Source organism: Selaginella moellendorffii, unplaced genomic scaffold, assembly GCF_000143415.4.
Source record: "Selaginella moellendorffii unplaced genomic scaffold, v1.0 SELMOscaffold_16, whole genome shotgun sequence".
Lineage (NCBI taxonomy): Eukaryota > Viridiplantae > Streptophyta > Lycopodiopsida > Selaginellales > Selaginellaceae > Selaginella > Selaginella moellendorffii.
This window is the reverse complement of record NW_003314277.1, coordinates 2,040,233-2,055,316: the sequence shown is the minus strand read 5'-3', so window position 1 is coordinate 2,055,316 and position 15,084 is coordinate 2,040,233. Positions and strand designations below refer to the sequence as shown.

General features: G+C 50.7%; 7 protein-coding genes across 9 annotated transcripts; 4 read left to right on the top strand and 3 right to left on the bottom strand.

Annotated features, from left to right (window-relative positions):
- Positions 1–210: 210 nt before the first annotated feature.
- LOC9642731 (putative tRNA pseudouridine synthase Pus10) lies at positions 211–2,691 on the bottom strand. Of its 3 annotated transcripts, XM_024675833.1 has the most exons (16): positions 2,616–2,691; positions 2,278–2,561; positions 2,097–2,214; positions 1,918–2,038; positions 1,762–1,862; positions 1,646–1,717; positions 1,521–1,589; positions 1,390–1,470; positions 1,219–1,338; positions 1,086–1,160; positions 952–1,032; positions 825–898; positions 707–767; positions 603–658; positions 456–540; positions 211–393 (listed from the first exon to the last, which is right to left on the bottom strand). In XM_024675833.1, exons 1-15 carry the CDS (start codon positions 2,685–2,687, stop codon positions 465–467), a joined length of 1,461 nt encoding a protein of 486 aa, XP_024531601.1. In that variant the 5' UTR covers positions 2,688–2,691; the 3' UTR covers positions 211–393; positions 456–464. The 3 variants fall into 3 exon arrangements, with proteins under 3 accessions (XP_024531601.1, XP_024531600.1, XP_024531602.1); XM_024675832.1 differs by having other exon boundaries at positions 211–540; XM_024675834.1 differs by having other exon boundaries at positions 211–540; positions 1,762–1,853.
- A 306-nt stretch (positions 2,692–2,997) lies between these two features.
- Positions 2,998–4,588, top strand: LOC9642101 (pentatricopeptide repeat-containing protein At1g62670, mitochondrial). The gene is made up of 2 exons (XM_024675836.1): positions 2,998–3,080; positions 3,145–4,588. Exon 2 carries the CDS (start codon positions 3,176–3,178, stop codon positions 4,568–4,570), a length of 1,395 nt encoding a protein of 464 aa, XP_024531604.1. The 5' UTR covers positions 2,998–3,080; positions 3,145–3,175; the 3' UTR covers positions 4,571–4,588.
- Positions 4,589–5,002: 414 nt separating this feature from the next.
- Positions 5,003–5,784, bottom strand: LOC9642730 (NADH dehydrogenase [ubiquinone] 1 alpha subcomplex subunit 6). Its single transcript, XM_002971101.2, has 2 exons — positions 5,450–5,784; positions 5,003–5,396 (listed from the first exon to the last, which is right to left on the bottom strand). The coding sequence occupies exons 1-2, from the start codon at positions 5,693–5,695 to the stop codon at positions 5,214–5,216; spliced, it is 429 nt and encodes a 142-aa protein (XP_002971147.2). The 5' UTR covers positions 5,696–5,784; the 3' UTR covers positions 5,003–5,213.
- A 6-nt stretch (positions 5,785–5,790) lies between these two features.
- On the top strand, positions 5,791–9,980 carry LOC9642100 (mitogen-activated protein kinase kinase kinase 3). The gene is made up of 12 exons (XM_002971296.2): positions 5,791–7,036; positions 7,106–7,747; positions 7,802–7,892; positions 7,949–8,011; positions 8,059–8,219; positions 8,282–8,357; positions 8,418–8,477; positions 8,533–8,640; positions 8,704–8,934; positions 9,002–9,072; positions 9,136–9,662; positions 9,731–9,980. The coding sequence occupies exons 1-11, from the start codon at positions 6,549–6,551 to the stop codon at positions 9,653–9,655; spliced, it is 2,511 nt and encodes an 836-aa protein (XP_002971342.2). The 5' UTR covers positions 5,791–6,548; the 3' UTR covers positions 9,656–9,662; positions 9,731–9,980.
- Positions 9,903–11,423, bottom strand: LOC9642729 (protein ALUMINUM SENSITIVE 3). Its single transcript, XM_024675837.1, has 4 exons — positions 11,264–11,423; positions 10,708–10,953; positions 10,412–10,657; positions 9,903–10,341 (listed from the first exon to the last, which is right to left on the bottom strand). Exons 1-4 carry the CDS (start codon positions 11,405–11,407, stop codon positions 10,024–10,026), a joined length of 954 nt encoding a protein of 317 aa, XP_024531605.1. The 5' UTR covers positions 11,408–11,423; the 3' UTR covers positions 9,903–10,023.
- A 60-nt stretch (positions 11,424–11,483) lies between these two features.
- LOC9642728 lies at positions 11,484–12,445 on the top strand. The gene has a single exon (XM_002971295.2). The coding sequence runs from the start codon at positions 11,507–11,509 to the stop codon at positions 11,993–11,995; it is 489 nt and encodes a 162-aa protein (XP_002971341.2). The 5' UTR covers positions 11,484–11,506; the 3' UTR covers positions 11,996–12,445.
- A 196-nt stretch (positions 12,446–12,641) lies between these two features.
- LOC9642727 (late embryogenesis abundant protein 14) lies at positions 12,642–13,966 on the top strand. Its single transcript, XM_002971294.2, has 3 exons — positions 12,642–12,820; positions 13,091–13,498; positions 13,660–13,966. The coding sequence occupies exons 1-3, from the start codon at positions 12,749–12,751 to the stop codon at positions 13,774–13,776; spliced, it is 597 nt and encodes a 198-aa protein (XP_002971340.1). The 5' UTR covers positions 12,642–12,748; the 3' UTR covers positions 13,777–13,966.
- Positions 13,967–15,084: the final 1,118 nt, after the last annotated feature.

Genomic DNA, 15,084 nt, shown 5'->3' with positions numbered 1-15,084 from the left:
AGAAAACATCTATTCGTTAACGGTAATTTTCAACGAGGCATTGATTTCTTACTTTGGCTGCAAGTTAGCACAGTATAATTGTTTGCATTGATTTCTTACTTTGGTTGTAAATTAGCATAGTATAATTTTAATCTCTCGGCAAGTTAACATAATATGATTTTAATCTCTCTCTCTCTCTCTCTCTCTCTAGAAGCTTATGTGGCATGTTGATATTTTCTAACAAACGCTCGCTATCACTTCCTTAGAATCGTTACATATCGTTACAGAGATATAATGTTAGTGCTTTTGCAACTTGGAAGGAGAATGAACCAGAGCAACTTGGAGGCCAGCCCCCTAGAATTTATGGTGTTCCTTTTGAGTTCATGTGCTAGCTTACAGGATTTCCAGGAATGCCTGCAAAGAAAAGCTTCCAAAAGGGGTGAATATGTTCTTCACAGATTTGGATGCCGTCCTACCATTGTTCATCACAAGAAATCCATTTTCACATTTGTCACGTCCAAGCACAGAATTTCGGCATCGCAATCTAGAAGCGATCCAACACTGAAGAAAGTTTGTGGTTAGTTTCACCAACAAAAGTTTTTCTCTTTTTTTTTTCTTCTTACTTCGGATACGTTCGTCCTAGATCTCCGTGAACAAACTCCTTAACGTATGTTCCAGCCTAGAAAGCTGAGATAGTAAACGCAAAGAACCAACTTTGAGTCTGCACCTGAGTACAAAGATGTAGAAGGAAATAGCATGAGCTATCGTGTAGTGCTTCACACCGCATCCTAATACACCAGAAATTCTCTTGTTATCTAGCAATGAAAAGTAAGGAAAGTACTCACCAGTGAATGATTCGCGGACGAACAAGCGGGCTGCGTCTGTGCAGAACTCGTACCGGTGTTTTTTGCTGAATCTCCTGTATTTTGAAAACATTAGATGCACACCAAACAACTTGAGAACATCACAAACCAGCTCTTTCGAGTTGGAAAGGGTTGTAAAGTCAGCCTCTGTGACAGGCCGAGACAACCACACCACTGCCGTGTATTCTTTCTGTAAAACATGTTCATTCAGCACTATTGTCTGGCAAGAACAAAAAAGCCAACCTGCTTGTCCGCCTCACCTTGTCGCATGATCGTCCAAACTTCATTGCCAGCTTCTTTAAGACCTTTTACTTTCACCTGTTCTGCGCAGCCAACACTGGTTAGACGAGAGGCAAGTTGACAACAAAAGCTATACCCATCCATCTTTGTTGGAATTTATGGCATGCTCAAGCTTGAGAAGTTCCTCCTGCTTTGAACATGTGCGTGCATTCAGAATTTCCAAAAGAAATGGTCGTCCACTGCCGAGCATTCGGACCTGACACAGAGCAGAATGAGCAAACCAAAAGCATGAAACAGGTTTCTTTACGTCTATGTCCTCCCTTCCGGCAGCATGGAATTTGTAGCTATCGGCCTTAAAGTGAGGGAATATCACATCGCCTATAATCTCCTGCACCAAGTCGAGGATCAAAACGCTTCTTAACATACGCATGCACTTGCCTGTACAGAACCGTCCCCTATCCTGTCTTCCTGAATTGTCCAAGGGCTCTGGCTGATGCTCCGCGAATACTGTTCAACCACGATATTAAAATGCAGCTTAGTTGATTCAACCAACAATCAAAAACCTTTAGATATCTCCCAACAACAAAAATCGCGTCCTTCCGACAGCTCGAAACCAGCTCGCATGGCGTATCTAACTGCGATTCCACCGGTAAGTTTTTCTACAATGTAAGAAACTTACTTGTGGAGGAGGGCATGGATAATGCCTAGCAAAAGCGTCGGATGATATAGACGCTAGCGAGCGCTGGACGGCTGCAATAGACTCCCCGGCTTCTACAGGACCTTGCGAGAAGACACATCCATCAGATACCAGTAGCCACAGAAAGAGTAACGTTACCCCGCTTTCGTTTAGAATCGCCACCGGACAGATCAGAAAGAAACTGAATCTCCGAGCTTGAGTTCGCATGCTTGAACACTAGAGAGATGTGGAAGTTCGAGTTTTTATCCATGACCTTTCCCTGTATTCACAAATAAAAAACCATGAAAACATACCATGCCAAGGAAAGAGTTCTTTACCAATGCAGCTTCGATTTGTGGGCCAAAAGTCCACTTGACAGCTTCCTTGAGTGAAACTATACATTCGTTTGGATCTTCAGCCTTGAAGTCTTCTGGATGTTCTTTTCTCAAGTAGCACCTGAGAAAAGAAAAGTCACAAAGTCACAAATGCCCCGATCCGAAGAAATAAGGAGTAGCGTACCAAAGAGAACGCTCACGTACTAAAGTTGCTGAAGGCACAGTGACCTCCAAAGAAAAATCGCAAAACTCGTGCCCTTCCTTTTGGATCGCCTCAAGAACAGCCAATCCAACGCCAGCGCTTTGCAAGATCCCCTGGCAAACAGTACAACACGAAGCACTCGATCGATCGCTCTCCAATCCATCGCCATTTCCAATCTCTGCAAGAATAGCGGGGGAAGCGGGCACCGATTGCGAATACACACGGCCGCGCACGCTCAGGAACCTCATCGCGCACAAGGAGCACGCCTACGAGACAAATATTTCGATCGATCTGGCCGCACGAGAAAGAAATCGCTTTACCCCAACGCGCAAGAGATCCCGCAGTGGCGCTTGAGGGAGCGCCAGCAGCGCCTCCCGAAACAAAGCCTCCATCGGCCCAAAACCCTGAATTAGGGTTCTCGGGAAAGAGCACTAAAGGTACTTATTTCACAACAGTTAAATTTCTCTTAAAATAAAGGAGCTCAAGAACCCTAAACCCAAAACCCTAGGAACGATGGTAAATGCGAGGTTTTCGTCGCGGCCTCCATCGTCGCTCGCTCTACCATCGATCGCTCCATCTCCCGCCATCGCCCGACGCCGCACACGCGCAGCTTCTCGCGCTCCACGAATCCGGCGATGCCAATGCGGCCGCGCGCTTCCTCCGTGAGAAGACCGCCGCCGGATCGATCTTCCCGGGCTTCCTCTCCAGCGTCGTCATCGATCGAGCTTGCAAGTCCGGGGATCTGCGCGGCGCTCTGCTCATCCTGGCCACTATGCTCCACTCAGGTACTCCACCTCCAAACCAGCACGCATTTGCATCGCTCATCGACGCCTTGTCCAAATCCACTAGACTCGCCGACGCCGCCAGAGCTCTGGAGCTCATGCGTGACGCTGGAATCCACCCCGACGTGGTCACCTTCACGGTAATGATCCGGGGGTTCTGCAAGAACAGGATGATGGAGCGCGCCTGGGAGATCTTCCAAGAGATGATCAAAAGCAATCGCTGCCAACCGGATTGCTTCCTCTACGGTGTTCTCATCGATGGCTACTGCAAGGAGCTCAGGATGGATCGAGCTCTGGAGCTTCTCCGCGAGATGAGAGTGGAGCGGAGGATCCAACCCGACGTGGTGATCTACAACTCGATCGTCGACGGCCTCTGCCGATCAAACCGGTTCCTGGAAGCGTGGAAGTTCCTGGACGAGACGATGGTTCTCCAGGGATGCTCGCCGACGGTGGTCACGTACACGAGCTTGATCCGGGGTGCTTGCAAGGCCAAGAAGATGAAGCTCGCGGTGAGAATCTGGAACGCCATGCTCGAACGAAAGATCCAGCCAACCATCGTCTCCTACAGCGTGATCATCGATGGACTCTCCAAGGCCGGGAGAGTTTACGACGCGTACCGGGTGGTCCGCGAGATGGAAACGCTCGGCTGCGAGCTCAACGTCGTGATCTACACCACTCTCATCGATGGCCTCTGCAAATCCGGCTTCCTGGACGACGCCTACGCGCTCTACCGGATCATGAAGCGATCCGGCGCGTTTCCAAACCAGCGAACTTACGCCACCTTGATCGACACCTTCTGCCGGAACGATCGAACCGAGACGGCGCTGGGGCTGTTCGATCACATCCGCGACTACTGCCCGCTCGACGTTGCCATGTACACCGCGGTGGTGAGCGGCCTGTGCCGCGAGCGAAGGCTGGACGACGCTCGAGCGCTCTTCCGGGAGATGCGTCTCGCGGGAGTTTCAGCCGACACTCACGCCTACAATGTGCTGCTCCACGGCGCGTTTCGATCCGAGAGGCCCGAGGAGGCTTTCCGGATCTTGGAGGAACTGGGCGATGATCCTGGATGCGTCGCCAACTTGCTGACTTACAACACGGTGATCGCTGGCTGCTGCCTCGAGTCCGGGATGGTGCTGTTCTACGAGATGCGGCAGCGCGGGATCGCGCCAGACTTCGCCACCTACAGCGCTCTCATCGATCGGCTGCTCGGCAGTGGAGAGATCGGCAGGGCGTTTGATCTGTGCGAGGAGATGCTGGCGAGTGGATTGAGCCCGCCGTCGGGAGTTCTCGGGAGAGTGGTGGCGAGGCTGTGCTGGTCGCGCAGGGGAGATTTGGCCGCCAAGGTGATAGAGATGGCGATGGCGGTGGATGACACTGCTTCGTTCTCGCTGCCTTGGGACGATGAAGATGGAGCTGCGCAGGATGAAGATAGCCAAGGAGAAGAGCTTGGATCAATCAAAGATGGAGCTACGCAAGAAGAGCCAGTGCCCTGAAAGAAAAAAAAAAAAAAAGCCGCCTCATGTAAACATTTTTGTAGGAAAAAGAAATTCTGACTGTGCAAATTGTTTCCTAGTCATCCCGTGAGTCGCGGAGGTTGTGCCAAGTAAGCTGGAAACCCTGAAAGAATGGCGCTTGTATCCCTCGGGTTGACTAGTAAATGGGGTCGCTGACCCTTGACCACTTGACCGCCCTCGCCGGTGACCCAGTAAGTCGGTATGGCCAACCCCACCGTGGTCTACCGGATAGCGCTTGGTAGCCAGGGTGGCCAAGGAGGCCCGATAAGTTTTTCGAGAAAAGATGGGAGAACTTTCGCTTGATCGTGATCGCATCGCTTTCAAAAAGGGATTGGAATCCAGCCGGACGTGGTGCTCCTGCGAGGGAACAAAGGATCAAACCAAGTGGGGGAAGAACTGGGAGCAAATCTCTGAGCAAATCCTCTCGATGTTAGTGCGCAAACGTAGAAACCAACCTTCCAAATCGAAGAAGCCCCCAAAACGTTTACAAGAGCTTTGATTCTCTGGAACAGCGCGAAGAAGAGAAGAGAAGAGAAGATTACAGGCAGACAACAAGAAGATGGTGAGGAAAAACTTATTTCCTGGCACTTTTGTGTTCTTGGCGGTAGAGCTTTGCTCCCTCTCAAGCGTTGCCTTCTAAGAACTTCTTCAAGAACTCCGACTCACCCCGGTCGATGATTCCCAGCTTCCGCGGGTCGAAGGATTCCTCCTGGACATACTGCGCGATGAGATGATGTCGCTGCTTGGTTTGCGTGAGAAACATCATCAATTCCTCCAGCCCCTTGACAACGAGAAGATCTAGAGCCTGCATTCCAGGCCAGGATCAAAATCCAGCCCCAATCTAACGAGAAATCTTACCCTGGGATTGGTAATATCCGTCTTCTTCCGGAATTCCTTCATGATCCTGGAGCGCAGCTGCGCGGGCGTCGCCACGCCCTCGATGTTGAAGCACTCCACGATGAAGGGCACTGATCGAACCGATCGGCGATAGAGCTCCAGCACGCGCTCTTGCGCCTCCGGGAGATCCTTGGAGCTGCCGCTTTGGACGAGGCTCTTGAAGCTCATGAGCCGGTCGTAGCCGCGCATACTGAGATACCTCGTCATTGGATAGGATGGATCGATCGAATCGATCGATTCGATCTTGCCCTCTCAAGAACCCTAGAAATATTTTTTCTTTTTTCAAGAGTTATCTCCTAGAACCCTAAAAACCGAGCCTATAGATGCTGTCACTCTCGCCCTTTCTCGAGGAGGAAGAAGAGAATATCGTCCTTTTTTCTTTCCGTGAGGGCTAGAGCTACGCGACGTAGAGAGACCCGAGGGAGAGAGAGCGCCGCGCGATGGCGATGAGGAAGATCCAAGGCGGGGAATCGGCGTAGACGAGGCGCTGCGCTCTGTAATCGTCGCTGGCAGTGTGGGCAATCTTAGGGTTCTTCGTCGGGCGGAGGCGAGGAGAGGCCTTCTTCTCGTCTCTAGGGTCTGAATCTCGACGCCGGAGCTGAAATGCGGCCGTGGAGCTGAAATGCAGCTATGGAGCACGAATGCTGGCATTGTTCTTGGATTGGGAGAGCGCGCGGGGTAAGTTCCAGAGGCCAATGGCTGGGGTTTTGGAGCTCTGTGAGATTCTGGGATTAGGGAGGAGGAGGATGGGAGTAGAATCTAGTGCCAATGATCCTCACGCTGGCCCGGGCTGCTCGTCATCGGCACTAGGCAATGCTAAATCATCAAGAGGATGATCCAGGGACACTCACAGGGACAGATTTTCGAGGTTTTTGGCTCTCTCACACTCTCTCTTTCCATCGGGGCGGGGATTTCTTCCAGCGAAGAATTGGGAGAGGACCACTTAAGAACAGGGAATTCCCACGAGCTTGGGAGAAGCTCGCGCGTTTAGACTGGACGAGTTCCACGAGTTTGAAGACGCTTCCATGACCTTGGAGTTTCTCGCTGGGCATTGGAGAAGATGCCATCTTGGTGGGGAAAGTCGTCCTCCAAGGATGGAGGAGGGAAAAAGGAGAACATCCTCAGCTCGTTGCTATATCCTCCAAAGAGGAGGAAGAACAAGCAGCAGCAAGCCAAGGAAGAAGAGATATGCGTCAAGTCTGTTGGGGCAGCCGAGGCTGCGCCATTAGCTCGGACCTCTCCCTCGGCTGCGGTTGGCCGCTCGGCGAGTTTCGGCGGTCTGCCGTCTCAAGCGCAGCCTCTTCCATTGCCTCCCGGGGAAAAGCACTCGCGAAAGTCGGGCAATGCGGTAATACAGCGGTATCCTTCGTTTCCTCTGCCGCCTCGCAAGGATGGTATTGATATGGAGGTTGGCTACACCGAGTCTGGATCTGCCTCGAGCACGAGCTCTTTGGGAAGCTCGGACGTGGTCGACACGGCGCATGGAACCGTGGCTGCTCGCGTGGGGAATCTCAGAGTGCTCACAAAACCGGATCAGTCGTTGACTTTGTAAGTTCTCGTGTTTGTCTTTCTCTGTTGTCTCTGTTCTGATGTTTTCCTTGGTGGAACCTGTTGCAGCTCCCAAGCACAAACCAGACACGGGGTTTCCTGTCCCACCAGTCCGCACTTACGGAATAATTTCCTCGTGAATGTTCCTGGCGAGGCCTTGACGTATGGAAGGAACCATGGTATCTTGAATGGGACACGAGACAGCTACCTGGTGAGCCCCGTGAGAAGCACGATACTTACAACTGCGGAGATGCTCTCCGCGACGCCGAGATCGCTGCAGTCGACTCCTGATCCTGCCTCTGGTCATGGTTCCAGTCCGGGGTCGGGGCACAACTCAACTGTTGATACTGGACAGACATCGTGGTGCCAAAGCCGTGCTAGTCCGGAGTTGTCTCCAAACCCGAGCCCGAGGAGGAGTCCAGGCCCAAGTTCGAGAGTTCAGAGCCAAGCAGTGTCTCCTCTACATAAGAGAGCTGGCGGGTCCGATCAGGAAAGATATCATCTCGAGGTTTCTGCGCACCGTCTACCGCTGCCTCCTGCTGTTCCTTCTCCGCTGGTGGCTTCGAATTTCCCACCGTCGCCAAATGCGTCCGCAGTTCCTCCTCGCAGTCCAAACAGATCAGATTCTCCTACTACCTCGACGACGAAGTGGCAAAAAGGGAAGCTCATCGGCAGGGGAAGCTTTGGAAATGTTTACGTTGGCTTTGACAGGTGCGGTCACTGTGAGATCTTAAATTCCTGCCTCTTCTAACATTTTTGTTTCAGTGAGAATGTCGGCCGCATGTGTGCCATGAAGGAAGTTCCGCTTTTATCAGACGATTCCAAGTCAAAAGAAAGTGTAAAGCAGCTAAGTCAGGTACGAAGAACTTTGAATGCTTCAAGCTTACAAGGCGATCATTCCTAAACCTTCAGGAAATTGCAACTCTTAGCCGGTTGCGACATACCAACATTGTACAGTATTACGGATCGGAAACGGTAGTCAAGCTCCACTTTGCATTCAAGCATTAACGTTCGATTTTCAGATGGAGGATGGCTTATATATTTACCTCGAGTATGTGTCCGGGGGATCGATTCACAAGCTTCTTCAGGAGTATGGTGCATTCAAGGAGCCTGTGATTCGCAGCTACACGCGCCAGATTCTCTCGGGGCTGGCTTACCTTCATAGCACAAGCACAGTACACAGGTATGCCCCTTCAACTCACCACCATCACGTATTTATAGGCATATTAATCTTTTGAATGCCAGGGACATCAAAGGAGCCAACATTCTAGTCGACACTAATGGAATTGTGAAACTTGCTGATTTTGGCATGGCGAAACACGTACTAAATGTTTTCTCCTCGTTTTTGTCGTTATTGTTGACGAGTGTCTCTGTGTTTCAGCTGAGCGTCGAGTCTTTCCCACTTTCTTTTAAGGGAAGTCCGTATTGGATGGCGCCTGAGGTTCGTGTTTCTTTTTCAAGCACGAGTCGGCTCGTCTTACTGGAGTACTTTCCAGGTGATCAAACAAACACATGGATACGATCTCTCTGTCGACGTTTGGAGCCTTGGCTGCACGGTTCTGGAGATGGCGACAGCAAAGCCTCCATGGAGCCAATATGAAGGGGTCAGTTACCCTCGTCCTTCGCTTTTCCATTTCTTCTGCTGCTAATAGTTACTTCTCTCTCAGATAGCAGCCATGTTTAAAATCGGGAACAGCAAAGAAATCCCATCCATACCGGAGTACCTGACTAGAGAATGTAAAAACTTTTTGCGGCTCTGCTTGCAGAGGAATCCGGCAGAGAGGCCCACCGCTACATTTCTGTTGGGGCATCCTTTCGTGTGCAATGCGCCTCCAGTATGTACTCCAGACGATCGATGCGATATAGCTGCAAAGGCGAGCACATTTGTCGGCTCTCTGGTACGTTTTCAAGCACATTTTTCTTTCTGAAAATTATATTTATATCTCTCTTCTAACTCTGCCGAAGGCCATCGGGAGTCGCATCCACGAATACGATTCAGTGCTGCATCCGAAAACAATCCTACACTCACCAACCAGGTTGGTGCTGCAGGCCTAGAAATGTTTTTCTTTGTTTCTTTGATGTGATCTTTTACTTTGCAGCGAGCAACTCTCTCCCCGTGCTCAAGGATTTGCATCGTCGTCAGTGTCTCCTTGCGCCAGCCCGAAAATCAGAGCCCTGTCACCTCACCACCTCCACCTCGGAATATCATCGTCACAGTCGTCGTCACCGGTTATCAGCTCGGGCTCTTCCACGCCTATCACTGGGGGCTATGGCAACGTACCACGCTCAGCAAACGGCAGCTTTGGGGTGCCCACGCTACACAACGAGCACCACAACTTCCAGAAGCTAGGCCTCACAGGTGGAAGCCCGGTTCGAAAGAACGGGATGTGGAGCATTCCTCCGTCGCCTCCGTTTGAAGGGAGCCCGAGACAGGGAAGTCCGAGGCAGGGAAGCCCGAGACAAAGCACGGACATCCTGGGCATGGCACTGGGAAGAGTCCCCCGCGAGGACGATGACTACCATGAGCACTTCTCCCAGCAGCTACTCCGATCACAGCAGATGTTCCCACGCACTTACTTTCATCACGGCCATCCTGAGAAACGCGAGCCGAGTCACTGACTGACGCGTAAGTTCCATCTTTTCGCAGTGGAAAGCTCTTGACTCGTTTGGTTTTCTTTTTCTTGCTTCCACCAGGCTTGGAACTCGTCGCCATCTTTAACCAGCTCAACGGAACACAAGTGATCGTTTAACAGACGTTTGTTTATCTCGCTTGGATCGTCCACAGGGTTTTCACGATTCAGTCCCAATCTCGTAGGATAAAGTGCCAAAGTGGCTGCGACTATACACGATTCATCCCCATCAGATAAGAAGCAAAATCTGATCGACTTTTTATTTGTACTAACACCTTGATTCAACAAAAGAGAGCTTTTATCAGTGGTGAAAACGATGCGAGCGAGCGAGCGAAGCCTTAGGTGTGTTGTTAAACTTCAAGAGAGAACGCGAGTATCATCAAACTGGAGCTGGAAGTTTTTGGAGAAGAGTACGCGCCATCCTAGGGAGCACGCGAACAGGCAGCTCAAAGCCGAGGCGCCGAGTAGCATGTACAGGACCTGGATTTGCATCTGGACGGCCTCGAGCGGAGACGAGCCTCCCATGAGCATTCCCGTCATGGAGCCAGGCATGGAAACCAGGCCGACGGTCTTGAGGGAGTCCACGATCGGTCCCATTCCTTGGAGGATTGCTCGGCGAATGTAGGGGTGGACTGCCTGCGCGGGAGTGGCACCCAGCGCAAGAGCCAGTTCTATCTGATCCATCACACGAACGAGAATCCAAAGGTAAGAAACAAAGGTGATGGTAAAGAAAACATCCACTCACTTGTCCCTGGTGGACGTAGATGTCGTGACGAAGCCTCTCCAGTGTTGTTCCAACGATGCTCATCGAGTTTCCAATCACATATCCGGCAGTCGGGACGATATACCGGGCTTTGAATTCGTAGACTCTGAGGAGAAGCATCAGCGCCAGCGTCCCGGCGGCGCCGACTGCCAGTGACAAAGTCGCCACCATTCTGCTCTTGGGAAGCTCCTTGGATCGCTTACCGGCAGTATGTCCAGAGACCAGGATCTGATCCAAGAAAACCATGAAGTTTGTAAAAGGAGAAGGCAGGAAATTACCATGAAGAGGATGGCGAACGAGCACATGTAGATCTTCTCGCCCTCGAAGATGAACTTGAGAGCGTAGCCGAGGCCCACAAGTTGTATCGACGACCGGAAAATCGAGACGAGGATATCGCCCTCGAATCCAATCCCGAGCTTGTGCGAGACCGCGACGGCTAGCGCGACTGGCACAAAAGTTCCCACCAAGCGTCGGCATTCTGGCGATTGGAACGATTCCTTGAGCGTGGTGGCCAAGCTTGGAAGCTGCAAATGAGGAAACGATTTAATCAAAAGTAAAAAGAGAGCGAGAGAGAGAGAGAGAACAAACAACAAAAAATCATTCTTCCAGTCCAGTCCAATAAAGAAACATATTCTTCCAAAACGAAGGAGCTATGATCTTGTGGCTATTTCTCCCTTTTCACGCAAGGAAATAAAAAACAATGCCAGAGACAGACAAAATCTCACGACACGATCTGGCATTCAAGACAGGAATCGACACACGGCAGCAACGAAAGAGGAATCAGACACGAAAGGAGAGCGCATTGGATCCAGCAATCCATCAAAGCAAACTCACATGGAACACGCAACAGCATCCAAATCGCCGACGGCGCCAACAGCGGCTTCCATCTCCTCTCTGGCGCCGTCGCGCTTCCTCCAATCGCCACGAAATATTTCGCCCTAGAAGCGCTCCACAGTGAGGCAAGAGAATGCCCGCCATTTATCCATTCATCCCAACGAGGACAGGTCACAGGTTCGAATTCCAGCTTAGGGGTAAAAGTAATTTTAGGGTTCTTCGTTAAAGAGGAAGAAGACGACGATGGCGATCGATTTCTTCTCGCTGGCGCTGGTGCTGCTCGCCCTAATCCACGGCCAAGCCATGGATCTCTCGATCGGCACTGGCGGCAATGACACGATGACTGCGCAGGATCTGCTGGAGCGCAATGGATTTCCAGGGGGCTTGCTGCCCAGCAACGTCGAGGGCTACACGCTCGACAACAGCGGCCGATTCGTGCTCAAGCTCGACGCCAAATGCGACGTGACCATCCCGGGCGCGTATCCGGTGGAGTACAGGGCCAAGATCGAGGGATTGCTGTCCTATGGATCGATTAAAGATCTCTCGGGAGTTTATGTCAAGGTGTTATTGGTGTGGTGGGAGCTGACTGGGATCTACATGGAGAACGAGAAGGTTGTGTTCCAGGTGGGAATTCTCTCGGCCTCTTACCCGGCTTCCAATTTTGATGAGAGCCCCGACTGTGGCAGTAAAGCATCCTCCTCCTCCACGACTCTAGATCGCTCCACTCACTAAAATCTCTTCATTCTTCTTCCTTCCTATCGATCATTGTATTCTTTTCTTTGTCCTACTGTTCTTCGTTGCCTATCGATCATCGCATTCTTCTCTTTGTCCTACTGTTCTTCGTTGTTTATCGATCATCGCATTCTTTTGCTTCTCTTCCCTGTTCTTCGTTTCTTTGGTTTTTGCTAGCAATCCTTTTGCTCCGCGAATTTCCTTATCGCTGATCGATCGCTATACAAAGTTCGAGATGATCTTCTTCGTTCTTTCTTTGTCAAGCCTGGATCGATCTACAGTACTTCTTTTACTTGGTCGTTTCTTCTCATCATCGCATTCTAAATTCTTTCCTTCTATCGAACTTCTTTCGCTAGAAAAATTTCTTTGTAAGCTTCCTTTCGATGATGAAAACATTTCCACTGTATAAAACAAGAGCAATAATATAAAAAGAAATTTCCTCTTGCTTTCCATTGGTCAGCAAAAGTCAATTTCAATCAAAGCGCCAACAGTTCAATCCACGTGTCAACCTCGCAATCCCGACACGTAGCAGCTGCCACAAGCCTCCACGCGTCCGGCTACGTGGACACGTGTAGCCGTGCATGGCGCTAGTCGCTGCCTTGCCAACACGTGACACCTCGCGGCAGTTCTTGAAAAGAGGCCGACGAACGTTTCGCAAGCACATCGTTTGCCCAAAAGTTCTATCGTTCTCTCTCTAGGAAAGGAAAAAGGAGTTTAATCTTCGCCCTCGCTCACGCAAGCAAAGCTATAGCTATGGCGGATCAGGCAAACAAGGTGAAGGAGGCCGGCCACGAGAGCGCCGATAAGGCCGCTCAGCACACCAAGGTTTGTGTGGATTTCTTTCCTGGATCCCAGAAATCTGCCATCTTTGCAAGATCTCTAGCTTGTAGATCATGTTCTTCGCGATGTTTCTTGTCCGTCCCTGATCTTTCTTGGGATTTCGTTTTTACTTCTTTCTTTCGGTTCTACTCTACTCCTGTTTGATCCATGTTTTCCATCTCCAGCACTTTGCCACCTTGGTCTTGTGTGTGCTTTGAAAAATTCTACAGTTCTCTCGATTGATCTTATCATTTCTTCTTTTGGAATCTCTCCCAGGGCGCTGGCCAGAAGGCAAGCGATACCACTCACGGCTTGGGGCAGGCCGCCAGCGAGAAAACTCACGCCGCCATGGATCAATCCAAGGGAACCGGCCAGACGGCAGCGGACAAGGCTCGTGCCACCAAGGATACCGCCGCGGACAAGGCATATGCCACCAAGGACACGGTGGCGGACAAGGCATATGCCGCCAAGGACACGGTGGCGGACAAGGCCTATGCCGCCAAGGACCAGACCGCGGCCACCGCGAACCAGGCGGGTGACAAGACCAAGTCGGCCGCGGACGTGGTGACGGAGAAGGCGTACGCGGCCAAGGATACGACGCAGGATACGGCGTCGGGATACATGCAGTCGGCTACGGATGCGGCATACGCTGCCAAGGATCAAGCTGCCGGACTCGTCCAGAAGGTAAGCAAAAAGATTCTCTTCCAAGATGTTGCGTTTCTTTGGTCGTGTTCGCTTGGTTTGAATAGATATTTGCTAGAGTTGTTAGGTTCGCTCGTTTGGTTTCTCAATTCTCGCTCTAGTCTTTCATTTTCGATCTCTAAAGTTGGTGGATTGTTTGGCAGGCTACCGATACTGCGAAGCAAGCTTACGAGAAGACCAAGGAGACTATCGGTCTGGGCGGTCCCGGGAACAACACCAACGCTCCTCTGAGCGGTAGCGGTAACAACACCACTCAGTAGTCTCTCATTCAGCAGCAGCACACGGGAAAAAAAGAAAAAAGAGAAGGAAAAACGGGATATTTGGACAATCGTCGTCGTCGCGTTTTTTTATTTTTATTTTTTTGTTCCCTTTTTAGTGCCAGTGAGCTGGGGATCTTCCAGTCACTGTTTTGAAAAAATTGGAATCCAAGGAATCTTGTCGTTTCATTCATTGTTCGTGGCGAGTTTCTTTGGAACGAGATTGCCACATCGGTCTTCGCCATTGACGCGATAGAATGATCTACAGTCCAAACAGGTCGAATTTTCGATTTTCGAAAAATACTGCTACAGAAGTTCTTAGATTCTCAGTTAGAGAAGAGAGGCGTCGCGCTGCGGCATTCGATCGAAGACCTCACAGTAAGTCCGCGATTGAAGAGATTCTTGGCGAAAAAAAAGATCGCCTCTCTGGAATCAACAGATTCGAAAAGATTCCGGCATGAGGTTTATTCCAGCTGCGTTTAGGGTTGTTTAACCATTATCGAACGTGCCATGAATCTTCCAGTTTTTAGGTTTGGAAAGATTGCCGGATGCTCGCCTTGCGGTTATTTCCAATGGTTATCTATGCATTATACGCATTCATCGTGATATAAATAATTTTAATTCCCTAGAGCAAACATTCAAAGTCATCCATGTGCACCTGAGAACGTGTCCCGCTTTTTCAGAAACCAGGAGACTGAAGAAATTTCTCCTCACGGCAAAGCATAAAAACCCAAACCTTTCAGATAACTTATAACACAAGAGAGTGATCGAGAGTTTCAGATCTCCAATGGCTTTGAATACATTCCTTGTAGCTCTCACATTTCTCTCCTCAGCTCGCATCTTCTCTCTTGTGGAAGCTGCCGACCCCGATCCACTCCAGGACTTTTGCATCCCCAGCAACACCTTGATCGAAGGCTCTCCCTGCAAGCCATACTCCCAAGTCACCTCCAAAGACTTCTACTCGAGCCTCCTCCGCACCAACACCGATACTACAAACACCCTCAACCCTCTCTTCAACTTCTCGCAAGCCATCGTCACCACTTTCCCGGCTCTCAACACCATGGGACTGTCCATGGCGCGGATCTATCTCGGGCCCAAGGGTGTTGCCAGGACTCATACTCATCCCCGGGCGAGCGAGCTTGTTTACGTCGAGAAGGGTGTTGTGGAGGCTGGCTTCGTGGACACGAACAACAAGCTTTTTGCCCACAAGATGCGTGCCAGTGATCTGTTCGTGATCCCGCGAGGCGTGCTTCACTACGTGGTGAATGTTGGACGAGAGCAGGCAATTGTTTTGGCTGTGCTCAACAGCCA